This window comes from Zootoca vivipara, chromosome 9, assembly GCF_963506605.1.
Source record: "Zootoca vivipara chromosome 9, rZooViv1.1, whole genome shotgun sequence".
Lineage (NCBI taxonomy): Eukaryota > Metazoa > Chordata > Lepidosauria > Squamata > Lacertidae > Zootoca > Zootoca vivipara.
This window is the reverse complement of record NC_083284.1, coordinates 43,386,775-43,401,445: the sequence shown is the minus strand read 5'-3', so window position 1 is coordinate 43,401,445 and position 14,671 is coordinate 43,386,775. Positions and strand designations below refer to the sequence as shown.

At 41.0% G+C, this 14,671-nt stretch overlaps 1 protein-coding gene across 3 annotated transcripts in view; it reads left to right on the top strand.

Moving 5' to 3' along the window:
* MARCHF1 (membrane associated ring-CH-type finger 1) overlaps positions 1 to 14,671 on the top strand; it is a 125,625-nt gene that overhangs the window by 84,031 nt on the left and 26,923 nt on the right. For 2 of the 3 annotated variants that reach the window (XM_060278683.1, XM_060278682.1), the window contains 2 exons: positions 5,321 to 5,400; positions 5,683 to 6,432. In XM_060278683.1, coding sequence (XP_060134666.1) covers positions 5,321 to 5,400; positions 5,683 to 6,432 — 830 coding nt within the window. The remainder of the gene's footprint in view (positions 1 to 5,320; positions 5,401 to 5,682; positions 6,433 to 14,671) is intronic. The other variant, XM_035111599.2, reaches the window with a different exon arrangement.

The window sequence follows — 14,671 nt, the reverse complement described above, 5'->3', positions numbered from 1 at the left end:
AGTTAGGGGAGAATATGGTGGTTTTCTTTTCTTTTGCTTTGTTTTGTTTTGTTTTGTAAAGGCAATCATATTGGTTCATAAGAAAAAACTCCAGAATCCACAGTTTTTAAGGAAGATGGCAGATATCCCATAGGAGGAACCCATTCCTTTGAGAGATCAATCCTAACCCCTGAGCCCTACTCTTTGCTGTGTGTGTGCGCATGCGCGTATGTGGTGGTGGTAATATGCGGTGGAGATATCCTTCCACATGGCACTGCTGATCTCTGCCTGCCTAGGAGGTGAGGGGTGTCTGCAGCCACGATTGAGGACCCTACTGAACCCACAAGTGGCATAGGCAGTCAACAGGCAGCCACTAATGGTGTTCCTACCACCGTAGCTGATGTAAGGCTCCAAAGAATGGCGTTGGGGCAGAACTGGAGCAGCCTTGGATTTTCTGGATCCTAAACTATTCCAGCAGCCAGAGTGTTTTCTCTGCTGCGGCAGCCTGGAGCTGGAACATCAGAATTCACAAATAGCCCTCTTCACATGCACATATTCTGCCCTGGCCCAGCTCAAGTAGCAGAACTCCAGATGGAGCAGTGACTCCACGGTACCACTAGCTGGGAATTAGGAAGCAAACTGCCCCGTGTAGTGGGCAAGCAGGGCTGATGAATTTCACTCATAGTCACTGGGGCTCTAAGCTCCTATTACTTCTTCACCTCATCCTTGCTCAGAAAAATTCACCAGGATTTTGTTTTTGTTTTTTGAATGGGGACAGCAGCATTGCAGTGATCCATCTTAGGTGGAGTGGCGACCCAGTTATGGTTCGCGACACATTTGTTGAATGCGAGTGCTCTAAAGCAGTGTTTCCCAACCAGTGTGCCTCCAGATGTTTTGGGACTACAACTCCCATCATTTCTGACCACTGGTCTTGCTAGCTAGGGATGATGGGAGTTGTAGTCCCAAAACATCTGGAGGCACACTGGTTGAGAAACACTGCTCTAAAGCACCATGTAACTGCTACGTTCTGACATAGTGACAAAAGAAACATTTCAGGAGGCCAGAACTAATCCAGTAGCATTGGTGCTGTTTCTGAGGCATAGCCCTGCTCCCATAAAGAAATGCGCTTTTTTGTTTATAAATATGTTGCCGCAAAACATAATTTTGTATTGCTGCCTTCAATTATGCTACCAATACAATCTGTGTTGATGAATTTTCTGCAGCTGTCCCCTGGTGTAACTTTTCCCCTTCATTTAAATAGCGCTTTAAAATAAAGTATTTTTATGAAGTGTCTATTAAAGGAATTTGCCATTTGAAGTTAATTATGCTGCCATGAATTGAAATAGAAGTCTTTTGTGTAGCCAATCAAGTAACAGCCTACAATCATGATGTGCTAAATGAAAGGTTACGACAGCAAAGTTTTACATGTTAATCTTGCATATTAGTAGTTCTATATGTGCTGCACATATTTTCTATTTTTTCCCTTTGATGTGACAATTGCATTAGAATTTATATTTTTAAAAAATCGTATAATTTTGAATCATGTACTCAATGCGTCATATAGCTGTCTGACTAAATTGAAGATTGTTTCTGCAGCTGTTTGTCATCCTCCAAGACGGCAGTGAATATACAATCCTTGTGCCATGTTGCGTAGTTGCTATGTGTCATGTTATATACTTGCTTCCTCTGTACCATTCTGACTACCTGATGTGGGAAAATATTAAGTTTCGGAGGGGGGGAGTTATTCGTTTGGTCGTCCCGTTCCCCCCCCCCCCGTTTTCATTACGTATTTTGTGTTTTTATATTGTATTTTTATGCCTTTGAACCCCCCTGTAATCTTCAGATGAAGGGTGGTATACACATTTAACAAACAAACAAATGAATATATTAAAATAAAATATGTATTTGATAGGTGTAAAGAGCCAAGAACAATGTTACTTTTATTAGAATAACTGCAAAAGCTTGGAAATTGCAAAATTGCAAATAAATAGTGGTGGGCTGCATGGATTGGTCCATTTTTACTCCATCGCGGGGTCTGAATTTTTAAAGAATCCCTACCTTTTCACAGAAAAGTAATAAAAGCATGCAAGGGATTGCAACATCTGTTTAGCTGAAGTGATTTTTATCTGGCAATTGCATGGCTTTCCTCACCCAGGTATATGCCCAGTACATATGATGGATATTTAGGATTAAAAGGAAGTGGTTCCTTGCCGGCCCACTTATAATAAAGCAATAAGTAGTCCAGAAGGCTTCAGGAGACAAAGTGGGTGTCCCAAATTACTTAAGCTAGCTTTGTTTCCAGGATGAAAACAAGCAACATAAAAATTGAATAAATATACAGGAAATACACACACCAAAAGGCTGTGTTTATCTCTGGATACACATGCCTAACTCCCGCATGAGTTGCCACAACTGATCAGATGTTGAGAAAAGAAGGAATGCAATATGTGTCATATACCCACCAGCTGTGGCCAATATCTGCAGCAGGCATCTATCCCCTAATGTTCCGATTTTGTAGTTCTTCTTACAGAAATGTTAATTGAAATGTTTGCATGTGGGGGAAAAGAAAACCCTCAAGAACATGAAATTATTCTTTCCCACCCCCTCCCAACGTAGGTCTCATTTGTACATCCTACTGCACACAGTTTAATGTGACACATCTGGCTGGCAGTGTCTGTGGGTTGTGTGTTAGGTAGGATCACCACAGCAAAGAAACATTATGCAATAAAGAATAGCAATCAAGCATACTCATATAGATTATGTTCTTCTAAATAGCAAAAATGAGTCCCAAAATGTTTCAGGCTTTTTTAAATTTATAATTGAATTATACTGCCATTTTTAGCCAGGCGACAATAAGCTTGCAAAGTGTGGGTGTATCTTAAAAACTAACAGTGTAAGCCTATGCATGCCCACTTAAAAGTAAATTCTATTAAATTGAGTGGGTTTTACTCAGCCTAAAGGTCCCAATGCACATTGTCACACTGGATGTAGATACACATCAGCTGAGTTAGCATTGTGATGCAAATGGAAGTGAACAGAGAGAGTGATCTGCATCTAAATTTATATCTCAGTCTGTGTAAAAATCAGACGTTAGGCTAGCCCTACCATTGGGCAGCATGTGAGGCGGTGGATGCTGTTATATAGGGAGGAGGAGCAGTGGCAGTCCCCCAGCTCAGCTGTGCCTTCTGAGCCCTACTGGCCATTTTCCTCTATTAAAGGACATAGCTCGTTGTTATTCTGACACTTGCTCTGTTATTTTAAAAATGACAGATTTTGTGGAGTCTACAGAAAGTCTCTTCAGGGTCCAGATGCGGCCTGTAGATTAGCCACACCTGCTTTAGACAAAGAAAATAACGGAGAAGACTTTTAGTAATGGACAAAGCCAGTTGTTAGTGTTGAGCTAGGACCTGGAAAACTAGGGTTCAAATCTCCACTCGGACATGAAGTTCACTGGATGATCTTGGGCCAGTCACAGTCTCTCAGCCAAACATACCTTGCAGGGTTGTTCTGAGGATAAAATGAGAGAGGGAGAACAAATCAACAATGGAGAGAGGGAGCTCTTTGGAGGAAGGTTGGTATATAAATGTAATAATAATAATAGAAATATTTTAAGGATTTTTTTGGTTGTTCAAAATTAAGAAAAAATATATTCCTGAGAGCGCTGAGGTAGATTTGCGGCAATACATGATTGCAAGGGTAGGGGAAATAGTGTTGCCTTTAATTGTAATACTTTAAGAAAATTCCTTCAGTAGCACCTTAAAGACCAACTAAGTTTATATTTTGGTATGAGCTTTCGTGTGCATGCACACTTCTTCAGATACCACACTTCTTCAGATACTACTTCAGGTATCTGAAGAAGTGTGCATGCACACGAAAGCTCATACCAAAATATAAACTTAGTTGGTCTTTAAGGTGCTACTGAAGGAATTTTCTTATTTTGCTTCGACTCAGACCAACACGGCTACCTACCTGTAACTTGTAATACTTTGTTTGTGAATCTTAGGATATTGTATAGGCCTGATTGTTTTCGCTTTTCGTCTACTTCAACATGACAAATTTCCTACATTAAAAAGCATTTCAATGAAGTATTTTGCAACGTGTGCCGATAATACATAAGAACATTGGAAGAGCCCTGCAGGGTCACGTGAAAGGCCCATTTAGTGTAGCAGTCTGTTCCCACAGTGGCTAGCAAGATGCCTATGGGAACCCCACAAGCGGGACTTCAATGTGGTAGCACTGTCCTGGTTTTGTTCCTCAACACCTGATATTCATAGGCATGCATGTCTTCAGAGTAATGTGTATTGTCCAATCATCACTTCAGAAACTGTTCATAATACTAAAGACATTCACATTGTCCCACGAAACAATGTGTGCGTTAAGCAGTCTTCAGTGCTATACCTCCAGCCAGCACACACACAAGGTTTATACCAAAGATGATTTCAGTTCAGAGCTTCAAGGGCAGGCATCTCCAAACTTCGGCCCTCCAGATGTTTTGGACTACAATTCCCATCTTCCCCGACCACTGGTCCTGTTAGCTAGGGATCATGGGAGTTGTAGGCCAAAACATCTGGAGGGCCGCAGTTTGGGGATGCCTGTTCAAGGGTAATGTAGGTGGTGCATAACATAAGCCTTTGGGTCATTAACAATTAAGCTAACTACAGAGTTTGGCTATGTGCAAAACTATATTGTTAGTAACTTCCTAGCTACCATGGAACAATCTTGTTTTCTAGCCAAAACATATTTACAAGTCAACAAGTTTAGTCTGCAAATTGCTGTGGCTGCTTTATGATGGGACTCACTCATACTGTGGAAGTGTTTTGCTTCAGATGTTTGGACATGTATATAGTTTCTGAAAGTGAACTTGATTGCTCTGATGATACGTTTTTAAAAATAGTATTTAAGGTTCACGTTGCTTCTGCCCTCCCATGCTGCAATGGTCTGGCCGCCCTGCCTCAGCCCTTACTCAGCACAATATCAGTGCAGTGCAGTTTGTTCCAGTAAGGAGCCTCATTGTTGTTGAAATTTGGCAGCTGTTGTTTCCTTCATGCTCTGTGCTCTCGGCAGATCCAACTGCAAAATGAAACCTTTAGCCTGCAGAAGTTTGTTCCTCAAACAAGATAAAATATGTATGTGGACTGCAACTGTAGCCCTTAGAACATTTAGTTCCTCAAAAGGGTTTTGCTTTTGCAGGCACTTCCTGTATTTTAGAAGTGTGTGTATGTGAAAACATCATAAAGAGCTGTGCGAGTTAACTTTTGTTTTAATCATGTGGAAAAGCAGTAAAATATCGACTCTTTATTTCATTGATAAAGATTCCAAATTATCTAACTTCTTTCAACAGGCAAGCAGTCCTACCACAGGGACAGCACCCAGAAGCCAGTCACGGTTATCTGTCTGCCCTTCTACTCAGGACATCTGTAGGTACGTGATAAAAGAGTGGTCCTAATCTGATTGATGCATAGTCTTCTTTATCTAATGATCCATAGCTCTTGCTTTTGCCTAACCCCCTCCATGGATTTACATTCAAATCTACTTTTGGTTTGTCATTTTCAGTGTTTTGTTATGTCTTTTCCATATCTTTTTTCCTGTTTAAGTCACAATTATTTTTGTTTTCATTTCAAAATCCTGATTTGTTTCGTTTCTTTCTCTCTCTTTTCGTTTTATCCTTTTCCATCCATCTCCTTCGCTTGCTGCTTTGTTTAGACCTCCCACCTTGCATGACATATCAGAAGATAAGTTTGAAAACTCAACCCCTATCATGGTGCTGAGTCCTGCTAGTAAAGAAACTGGTAGGAAACAAGTGAAGCGAAGGGTTAGGCGGAGGAAGGAGCCTGAGGAGAATAATGGGCATGCAGAAAAGCAAAAAAGAGAGAAGGATGGCAAGTTGCACTCAAACATTGCAAATCGTGCATGGAATGCCTTGCGCAAAGTATCATCCGATTCATCATCTTCAGATGAGAACCATTGGGCCCTGGTTAGAAAGAGAGAGAGAGCCAACATGCCCAGAAGAATGAGAAGGCGGAGTACTTCAAACACTCGGACAGATGATTCTTCCAGGAAGAATGCCCTTGAACTTGTAACTATGGGGACAGGTGGGGAAAAGAAGCAAGAAGAGAAGATTGAGTCTGAAGGCTGCACTCCTAGTCACCGCAGGAGAAGGATTTCACGGCGTAAAGAGACCTGCCGCTCACCGTCCTCTGTGGAGGCAAGCAGCTCCTTTCGACGAGGTGGAAAAGACCAGGGCAAGTGCAGCCGCAAGGATCCACAGCCTTCAAGGAACATGAGACGAGTTAAAGCAAGCAAGGAGGAAAGTGGTTCAGAGAAAGGCCCAGACAGCGATATTTTGTCAGTTCCAGAAAATGGAGTACCTGCTGGGACAGGGCTTGCTGCATCGGCTGCTGTTCAGAAACCTGCGTTTTATGATGACTTGTCTGATGATTTCGAAGTGTGCAGGTTTGTCTCCTAATGCAAAAGGAATTTCTAACTGGTATGAATTATATAAAGGAGATGGTTGGTTGTTGTTTTTCCTCCCTGATTCATACTGCTTTGGGTGTCTAGATACGTAAGAACCATGCTTAGCAACTAAACAGCAGCAGGTAGTCTGAGTTTCTTACAGACTTTAATCTTGGAATCACAAAAACCATCTTGAGACATGATATTGGGTCATTTTTTAAAAAGTTGTTAAAATGCAATAGGATATAGAATCCTCTTTCAGAGTGCTCCTTTTATTTTGGGGTGGGACTTTTGATATGCTGTGTGCATGGGAAGAACACTATTGCATTGAAAAATATATGTTTTCCTGATGATATGAATTATAACTTATATATGATAATACCAACTTTCCTAGGCTGAAGTCGTCAATCTATAGTTTTAAGTAGCACTATGCAAGTTATTATGGCTATATAATAATATGAACATAGGCATGATAGCTACAGTTCTGCCTCTACTGTAAGAGGCAATATGCTTCCAAATAACAGTTTCTGGGAATCAGAAGGGGGAAGAATACTAAGGTATTGCAGTCAGCTGCTGCTTGCAAAATTCCCATAGGCAACTGTTAGAACAGGATGCTGGACTAGATGGTCCTTTGGTCCTGATCCAGTTAGTTATTGTCGGAGATTTGTGATAATAAGCTTTCCTCCAGTTTTATTTATTCTAAAAAACTAAAATAAAATTCTATCCCACCTTTCTAGTCCCCATGTAATTTAATGCAATTTCAAAAAAAATACAGCTAATCTAACAATAAAAAATACAATGCACAACATTAAAATCCACTGAAAAGCAACAGCAGCAGATACCACAAGATCTCCGTTTTGCTCCCTTACCATACCACAAAGAAAGTATAAAGTTCATTAATTTTGTTAGACTTGGGTAAATGGTCCACGTAATCATTGTGTGACCAGTCCTTACATGTTGCTAAAAGATCTGCTGGCTTTCTTTTGTGATGACCTAGGCAGAAATGTGCATAAGTGGAATTGAAATGAGGGAATGTTTTGAGTCATATAAGTGGATAAGGTTCAAAATCAGCTGTTACTTTTTGGATGTAGAGATTGCATCAGTTGCCTTTGACATATAGAAATTGGGCAAATGTGAAAATATCAACCAGTTAGAACTACTTTGTATAAAGGAAAAAGTTGCTAGATAGTGCCTGTGCTAGAATCAGCTTTCCTTTCCCCCCAGATCTGCAAGTAATTATGCTCTAGCTCAGGGCTGACTCACCTGTGAGGCAAGATGAAGCGACTGCCTCAGGCAGCAGGATCACAGAGGCAGCAGATCCTGTTGTAGATCTTAGCCTGTCTTCTCCCTACCACCAAGACATATGCATGATCAAAGCCTACCAAGTGAAGCATGACTTTGTATTTATAACTCAGACCATGTTCACCATTTTAGGCCATGTGATCTTTAAAAAAGGGGGCAGTTATGTTGGGGGACTCATTCACAAAGCAGAGTTCTCTGGGGAGTTTGCATTTCATGGTTATTGCTTTAAAATGTGTTTTAAGAGCTGACAGATTTAGTTGCATGCATCAGCCTGTGTACTTAATTGTGTCACAGCTGTAATCTACCATAGTGTAAATATAGTAATGTCTACAGGAAGTGTGCAACTGTTATCATCTGGACCTCATATATAGTGAGGTCTGGACTGGGCCATATATTAATGGACTGGAATGGAAATAATCATTGTGTATAAAAAATTGAATCAATGATGACTCCTGAGGTGATGGGTATCACAAACCTGGAAGCTATGATTGGCCAACCTTCCTGGAGCATGTGTTTGTGTTGCATGACAACATCACGTCTTGCATTCACATCCTGTTTGCAAACTTCTCATAGGCATTTTTCTATGGTCATTGTAAGAGCTGGGTGGTGGATTGGATGGGCCTTTGGTCTGATCCGGCAGGCCTCCATTTATTTATTCTGTCTCTTCAGCCGTAATGAAAATTAGACTACTATTTTTCCATGCTGGCACACAAACTGAGCTCTCCAAGACAATGATATATATCTTGTAATCATTCCTAAATGTATCACACCGAGAGGTAGTAAGTACGTGTAGAGTAAATGCTGCAAAAACTGCTGCATGCTAATTTTTTATCACCAGTAAGCTATCTTACTTGTTAAACTATCAGAGAACAAGTAGGAGAGATTTATGACCCAATAATACTGATTCAGCTAAAAACAGCCTTTCCTGTTTTTACTTTAGTGAAAGATACATTCCTGCATTGAGTCAAAAGCCAATTTGTAGTCCGTTTTCTGATAGTCATCATTTTCTTTGAAAAGAAGGAAAAAATGCAATAAAATATTCATTGAGAAGAGAGAGATTATCTACTACACTGTCTCATTTGAACATTGGGTAATTTAACTTGCATACCAAAACTAAAAGGGTACGCATACTTCTTATAAAGAAAGGTAAAGTGTTCAGGAGTCCAAGAAACAACCTTTTTAAAATAGACTCTGGCAATAGTCCCATTGCATCTGCTTCTTCCTGTTGTTGCTACTTTTCAGTATGACTGATCAATCAGTTAACTAATCTGTAGATGTGAAAAGAGTGCTGGATGCATCAATTAATGATTGTCCCTCATCCATCAACCATATTTTATTTATACTGTTAAGTGGTTAATGCAGACTGCACATAATCTACCACTAACCTTTTGAACAACGGTGCCTCTGCTTCATCATACTTGGGACAAGTGGTAATCTTGAAATCCAGCAGAGCCACCTGAAAGCTGCACAGTTGGATTAGAGAAGGATTTTAGACCACTGCCTGCTCAGATGGTTCCAGCTGGGTATAATGGACCCACATATTGGCAGCTCAATATCTTGCCAGATACTGGCAGCTCAGTAGCAGAGAATATAGCTTTTGCAACAGCACTCTGCCCACCTGTGATTTCCAGGAACTGGTATTCAGAGCCATACTGGCTTCTGACAGCAGAGGTGGAAATAACCATTGTGGCTAATAGGCACCATCATCCAATCCTTTTTAATAGCCCTTGGAGACTGTTCCCTTAATGTCCCATACTTAAAGGGTCATTACCTCACTAGGAAACTAGCCTGGCTATTCCAGGAATTGAATCTGTGCTGGATCCATGAATTAAAAGTGGCTCAGGCATACAGCCTAGCCACCACCGCCTTAACACATAACAATATGTTATGAACAAGTCAAAAAACACGTATCAGTCCTTGGAGGGGCATCACTTTCTACATCCTTCCAACAGGAGAACTAACCGTATATTCCTACTATCTACTTCCTTTTGCTTATTTAGTTCCTAATCCACAAGAGGACCTCTCCTCTTGTCCCAGGGGTCAGCAGACTTTTTCAGCAGGGGGCTGGTCCACTGTCCCTCAGACCTTGTGGGGGGCCAGACTATATTTTGAGGGGAAAATGAATGAATTCCTATGCCCCACAAATTACCCAGAGATGCATTTTAAACAAAAGCATTCTACTCATGTAATAACACCAGGCAGGCTCCACAAATAACCCAGAGATACATTTTAATTACCGGTAAAAGGACACATTCTACTCATGTAAAAACATGCTGATTCCCAGACTGTCCGCAGGCCGGATTTAGAAGGCAGTTGGGCCGGATCCTGCCCCCGGGCCTTAGTTTGCCCACCCATGTCTTATCCCATGACTGCTAAGCTTACTCAGGAGTCTTTAGTGATGTACTTTATCAAAAGCTTTTTGAAAGTCCAAATATACTATGTCAACTGGATCTGCTGTGGAACAGAGTTGAGAATTCTGCTAGTGCATTTGCCAGCTCAGTGTGTTTGTTGACTTGGTCTGATATTTTCCAAACTTAGTTGTAGGGGTCAGGTGAAAGGGATTTGTCTTCCATAAAGGCCTTTTTGTATGTTACAACAGCAATGTAGTACATAGACTACTGAAAACAGAACCATGTACAGTACTTTATGAATGCAAATTTGTTGTATCTGAGAACGAAGTGACTGGATCAACAGGGGATGCTTTTCAGTCATCTACTGCAGTGTTTCTCAACCAGTGTGCCTCCAGATGTTTTGGGACTACAACTCCCATCATTCCTGACCACTGGTCTTGCTAGCTAGGGATGATGGGAGTTGTAGTCCCAAAACATCTGGAGGCACACTGGCTGAGAAACACTGATCTACTGAGTCAGGCTATACAGTACTTCTGTCATCATAAAATATGTTGCTGATGTATGTATAGTGAGGAGGAACTCATTTAGAGCTACTTCACATTGGAAGGAAATTAGTCAATTTTGGTGTGCTTTTTGTAAACGCATTTTCTCATTGCCCTGCTTGAATCAGCTGTTTACCCTTAAGATTTTGTAGTATACAGGATCTGATCTTCCACCCTTTTCTTTTTTCCAAACATACACTTTAGGACAGGCATCCCCAAACTGCGGCCCTCCAGATGTTTTGGCCTACAACTCCCATGATCCCTAGCTAACAGGACCGGTGGTTGGGGAAGATGGGAATTGTAGTCCAAAACATCTGGAGGGCTGAAGTTTGGGGATGCCTGCTTTAGAACAACCTGCCCAATTTCCCTCCCCCTTCTTATTCAAATACCTGAATGGGAATTTGTGACAGCATGAGGTTTAGCCTGCACTTTGAAAGTGAAGGAAGGAAGGCAGGCAAGCCAGCAAACGCAGTTCCTCCTCTTTGCTAACTTTGCCTCTGCCACCAAGCAGATATCCTTTCCCATCGCTGTCTCTACAAATCATGCCTCTTTTTCAAACTGGCCAAGCCAGCTCCCAATACTGGGTGGAGTGAGAAAGCAATTACCGTAAGTGTGGCATGAATAAGAAGATAGAAGCCATATTTATGCTTCTATGCAAACAAATGTGGTTTTTACCAAAGCAGACGGGCAAGTCAGCGGTTTTTTAAAGAGGATCTTTAAGATTAAAACTTTAAAAATAGTTTAATCAGTTCCCCATTAGAGCAAAATAAGCACCCAGCTAAACGTATACTAGGCTGCTTGCCTCACTAAGCCAATACTTAACCAGTTCTCTCAGAATTCTGCTTCTGGATCCATTTGTGGCCTTCTGTCATGGCATCTTTCTTCCACAGTGCTGCAAGCGTAGTTTATAACTTTATAGTTCAGCTTGTCTTTTGTCTAATTTGCTTCAGTTCCCTGCTTAAATACATTATTTCAACTGGGGGGAAGATAGAGTCCAATTCCCTGCTCCAGAGAAGCGGACACAGAGCAATGGATTCAAACTACAAGAAAGAAGATTCCACCTAAACATTAGAAAGAACTTCCTGACAGTAAGAGCTGTTCGGCAGTGGAATTTGCTACCAAGGAGTGTGGTGGAATCTCCTTCTTTGGAGGTCTTTAAGCAGAGGCTTGGCAGGCATATGTCAAGAATGCTTTGATGGTGTTTCCTGCTCGGCAGGGGGTTGGACTGGATGGCCCTTGTGGTCTCTTCCAACTCTACGATTCTATGATTCTATGATTCCCCTAATTAGTTAGGCAGCCCAACCTCCTTTTATCTTGAGGCTTCATTTCCTTCTTAACTACCAAATTAACTTTTGACCCTCCTCTTAACTTTGAACCTTTTTGCTTAGAACACACTCTAAAAAACAAAAGCAACCATTTTATATAAAAAAGAACAGAATATAATAATAATAATAATAATAATAATAATAGTAATAGTAATAGTAATAATTTATTGTTTATACCCCACCCATCTGGCTGGGTTTCCCCAGCCACTCTGGGCAGCTTCCAACAGAAAAATGAAATAAAATAATCTATTGAACATTAAAAGCCTCCCTAAACAGGGCTGCCTTCAGATGTCTTCTAAAAATCTGGTATATAAAATGATGAAACAGTTTCATTACTGCCTTGTTCCCTGTAACTTCACTTCTTGCAGTGAGGAAACTGCCAGAAGGCCCTCAGAGCTGGATCTCAGCGCCCAGGCTAAACAATAGGGGTGGAAATGTTCAAGTACAATGTTCATGTAACTGAAACCAAAATGCTGTGGCTCACAGGTAATCAATTACGTATTGGTAGGGGGCTTAAGAACACACACACAAGAATGTTGTGAGCAAATACAAATTGTATTCACTGAATTTATTTTCATTCTGAAGCTTTGACAAAAACAGGAGCAAATTCTACTTTCATTTCCATTTGGAATTTTTCAACATGCCTATCCCCAAAATACACAAACATGGGGGGGGGGGGGAATAACAATGATGAAAGATTAAAAAATTATTGAAAGATGTTCCAGTAGCACCTTAAAGACCAACTTTTAAAAAGACCAACTTGGAAAAAAAATCCAATCTTCCAGACAGTAAAGTCCACATACACTTCCACTTGCCACAGAAACTAGCAATGAGTTTATGGAACTATGTGATTCTTACCTGCCATGGCATACAGTGTTTCATTGTGATGATTTTTGTCAGCAAGAACTTGCTGCAATTGATCTTAATTCCTCGTCTTCCCACTTGTTTTCCTTGAACACTTCCTTCCTTGTCCCATGTAAGTTTGTATTTTCAGTTATAGTATGTTGGGGATATGCAATTCCAGTTATAGGAGGAGACAGGATGAAGTTTGCAAAACAACAACAACAACCTGTCATTGTTTTCATCTTAGGGAACATGGTGTGTTTTCCAGCTGTTTGATCTCATATTTGTGAGGAGGTTATTGGACAACAGATTTGGCGGCTTTAACCTTAATAATTGCAACCAGGTAATTTGTAAAACAACATGGTCTCCATGGGATTCTGCTTTCAGACTTGAAAGCCATATCCAAGCTGCGTCATTCAGTTGTGATGACAAGACTCACACTTGTCAGAAGTATTCTGTTCATTCAACCTGCAAATCCAAAGAAAGCCATAGAGCTGGTGGTATTTGGGAATCTTAAGTTTTAGGTTCAGTGCTACCATGTGAAAATGATTCTGGAGCTTGATGATAGAGAAACCCAGCTTACATTGAGCATCAAGGCTGAGGTTCCTTCCCACATTTAGAAGTGGCATTGCCATATAAGCCTGTCTTGGAGGTGTTTTATCTTTCTTTCTCTGAGTGAAGAATAATCTGTTGGGTGGGTAATTTAGCTTCTATTACTGTTCACTTTAGCTGCAATTCTGGTATATCCCTAGGGCAGAGATTCCCTGCACGGCGTAAAGCTGTCATGTGCTGCATGGCGCCTCCTAAAGCATTTTTGCCATTCAATGAAGTTTTGTCAACTTGAAACCTTTAAAGCACTTTTATACCACCTTGGCAGATATTGCTTCCCCCAAAGAATCCTGGGATCTGTAGTTTAAGGGTGCTGAGAATCATAGCTCTTTTTGAGGGGTCTCCTAACAATTTGCAGCACCCTTGACAAACTACACCTCCAAGGATTCTTTGGGGGAAGCCACAATTGTTGAAATGGTGTAAAAGTGCTTTCAGTGGATTTTACCTATGTGTCCTTGTTTCTTATCCTCCAGCTATCCTCTTGAGCAGTGCTTTTTTTTCTAGAAAAAGAGGTACACCTTTTCGGGATGCCAAAGTTGTTGGGACGCAACACTGTGCCACCTGTCGCCTCTGACAACAAAAGGTTCCAGTACGCACAAAAGAGTTGCCGAAACTCAACACAAAGCTGGAAAAGAGAGCCCTGTTTTTGAGCCCCTGGAGATACAACAGGCTATTTTGGGGGAGTGTAGCAAAGGAGGGGTTGTAATAAACAAATCCTGTTACCCTTTTCAGTGGGTGACACCCAAGCAAAGTCTCTCTAGAAGCAGTAGCTGCTGGCACAGTGCTTTCTATGTCTATGGCATGACTCCTTGTATAGTATTTATTTTCCCTGCTCTTAGGGCTGGTCCAGCATTGAACTGCAAACAGTGGAGGAGGCGTGGTAACTGTAACCTTCCCAACATTTCTTATTGATGCATACAAAGAGGGCATTTATTCATACAACCTGTATTTATACAACCTGAGGCACAGAAGCAGCCTGGTTCTGTAGCTCAGGCTACATCAAGTCTTCAGTAATGGTGGGGAAGGAGCTCGTCAAGAGGACACAAAGCAGTTCAAGCTCTCCCACTATCCTTCACATGCTCCATCCATGCACAAACATATTTATTCTCTCCGTCCTTAGGCAAACCCCATCATTATCAACCAATCTTTTTATGGGGAAATAAATTACAAACAGAGCAAAAACAAACGGAAGACAAGAGCACTTAATATGTTTAAAGCTGTTTCCATAATCATTTCCTCTGGACATTATTTCTATTGCCACAGCACT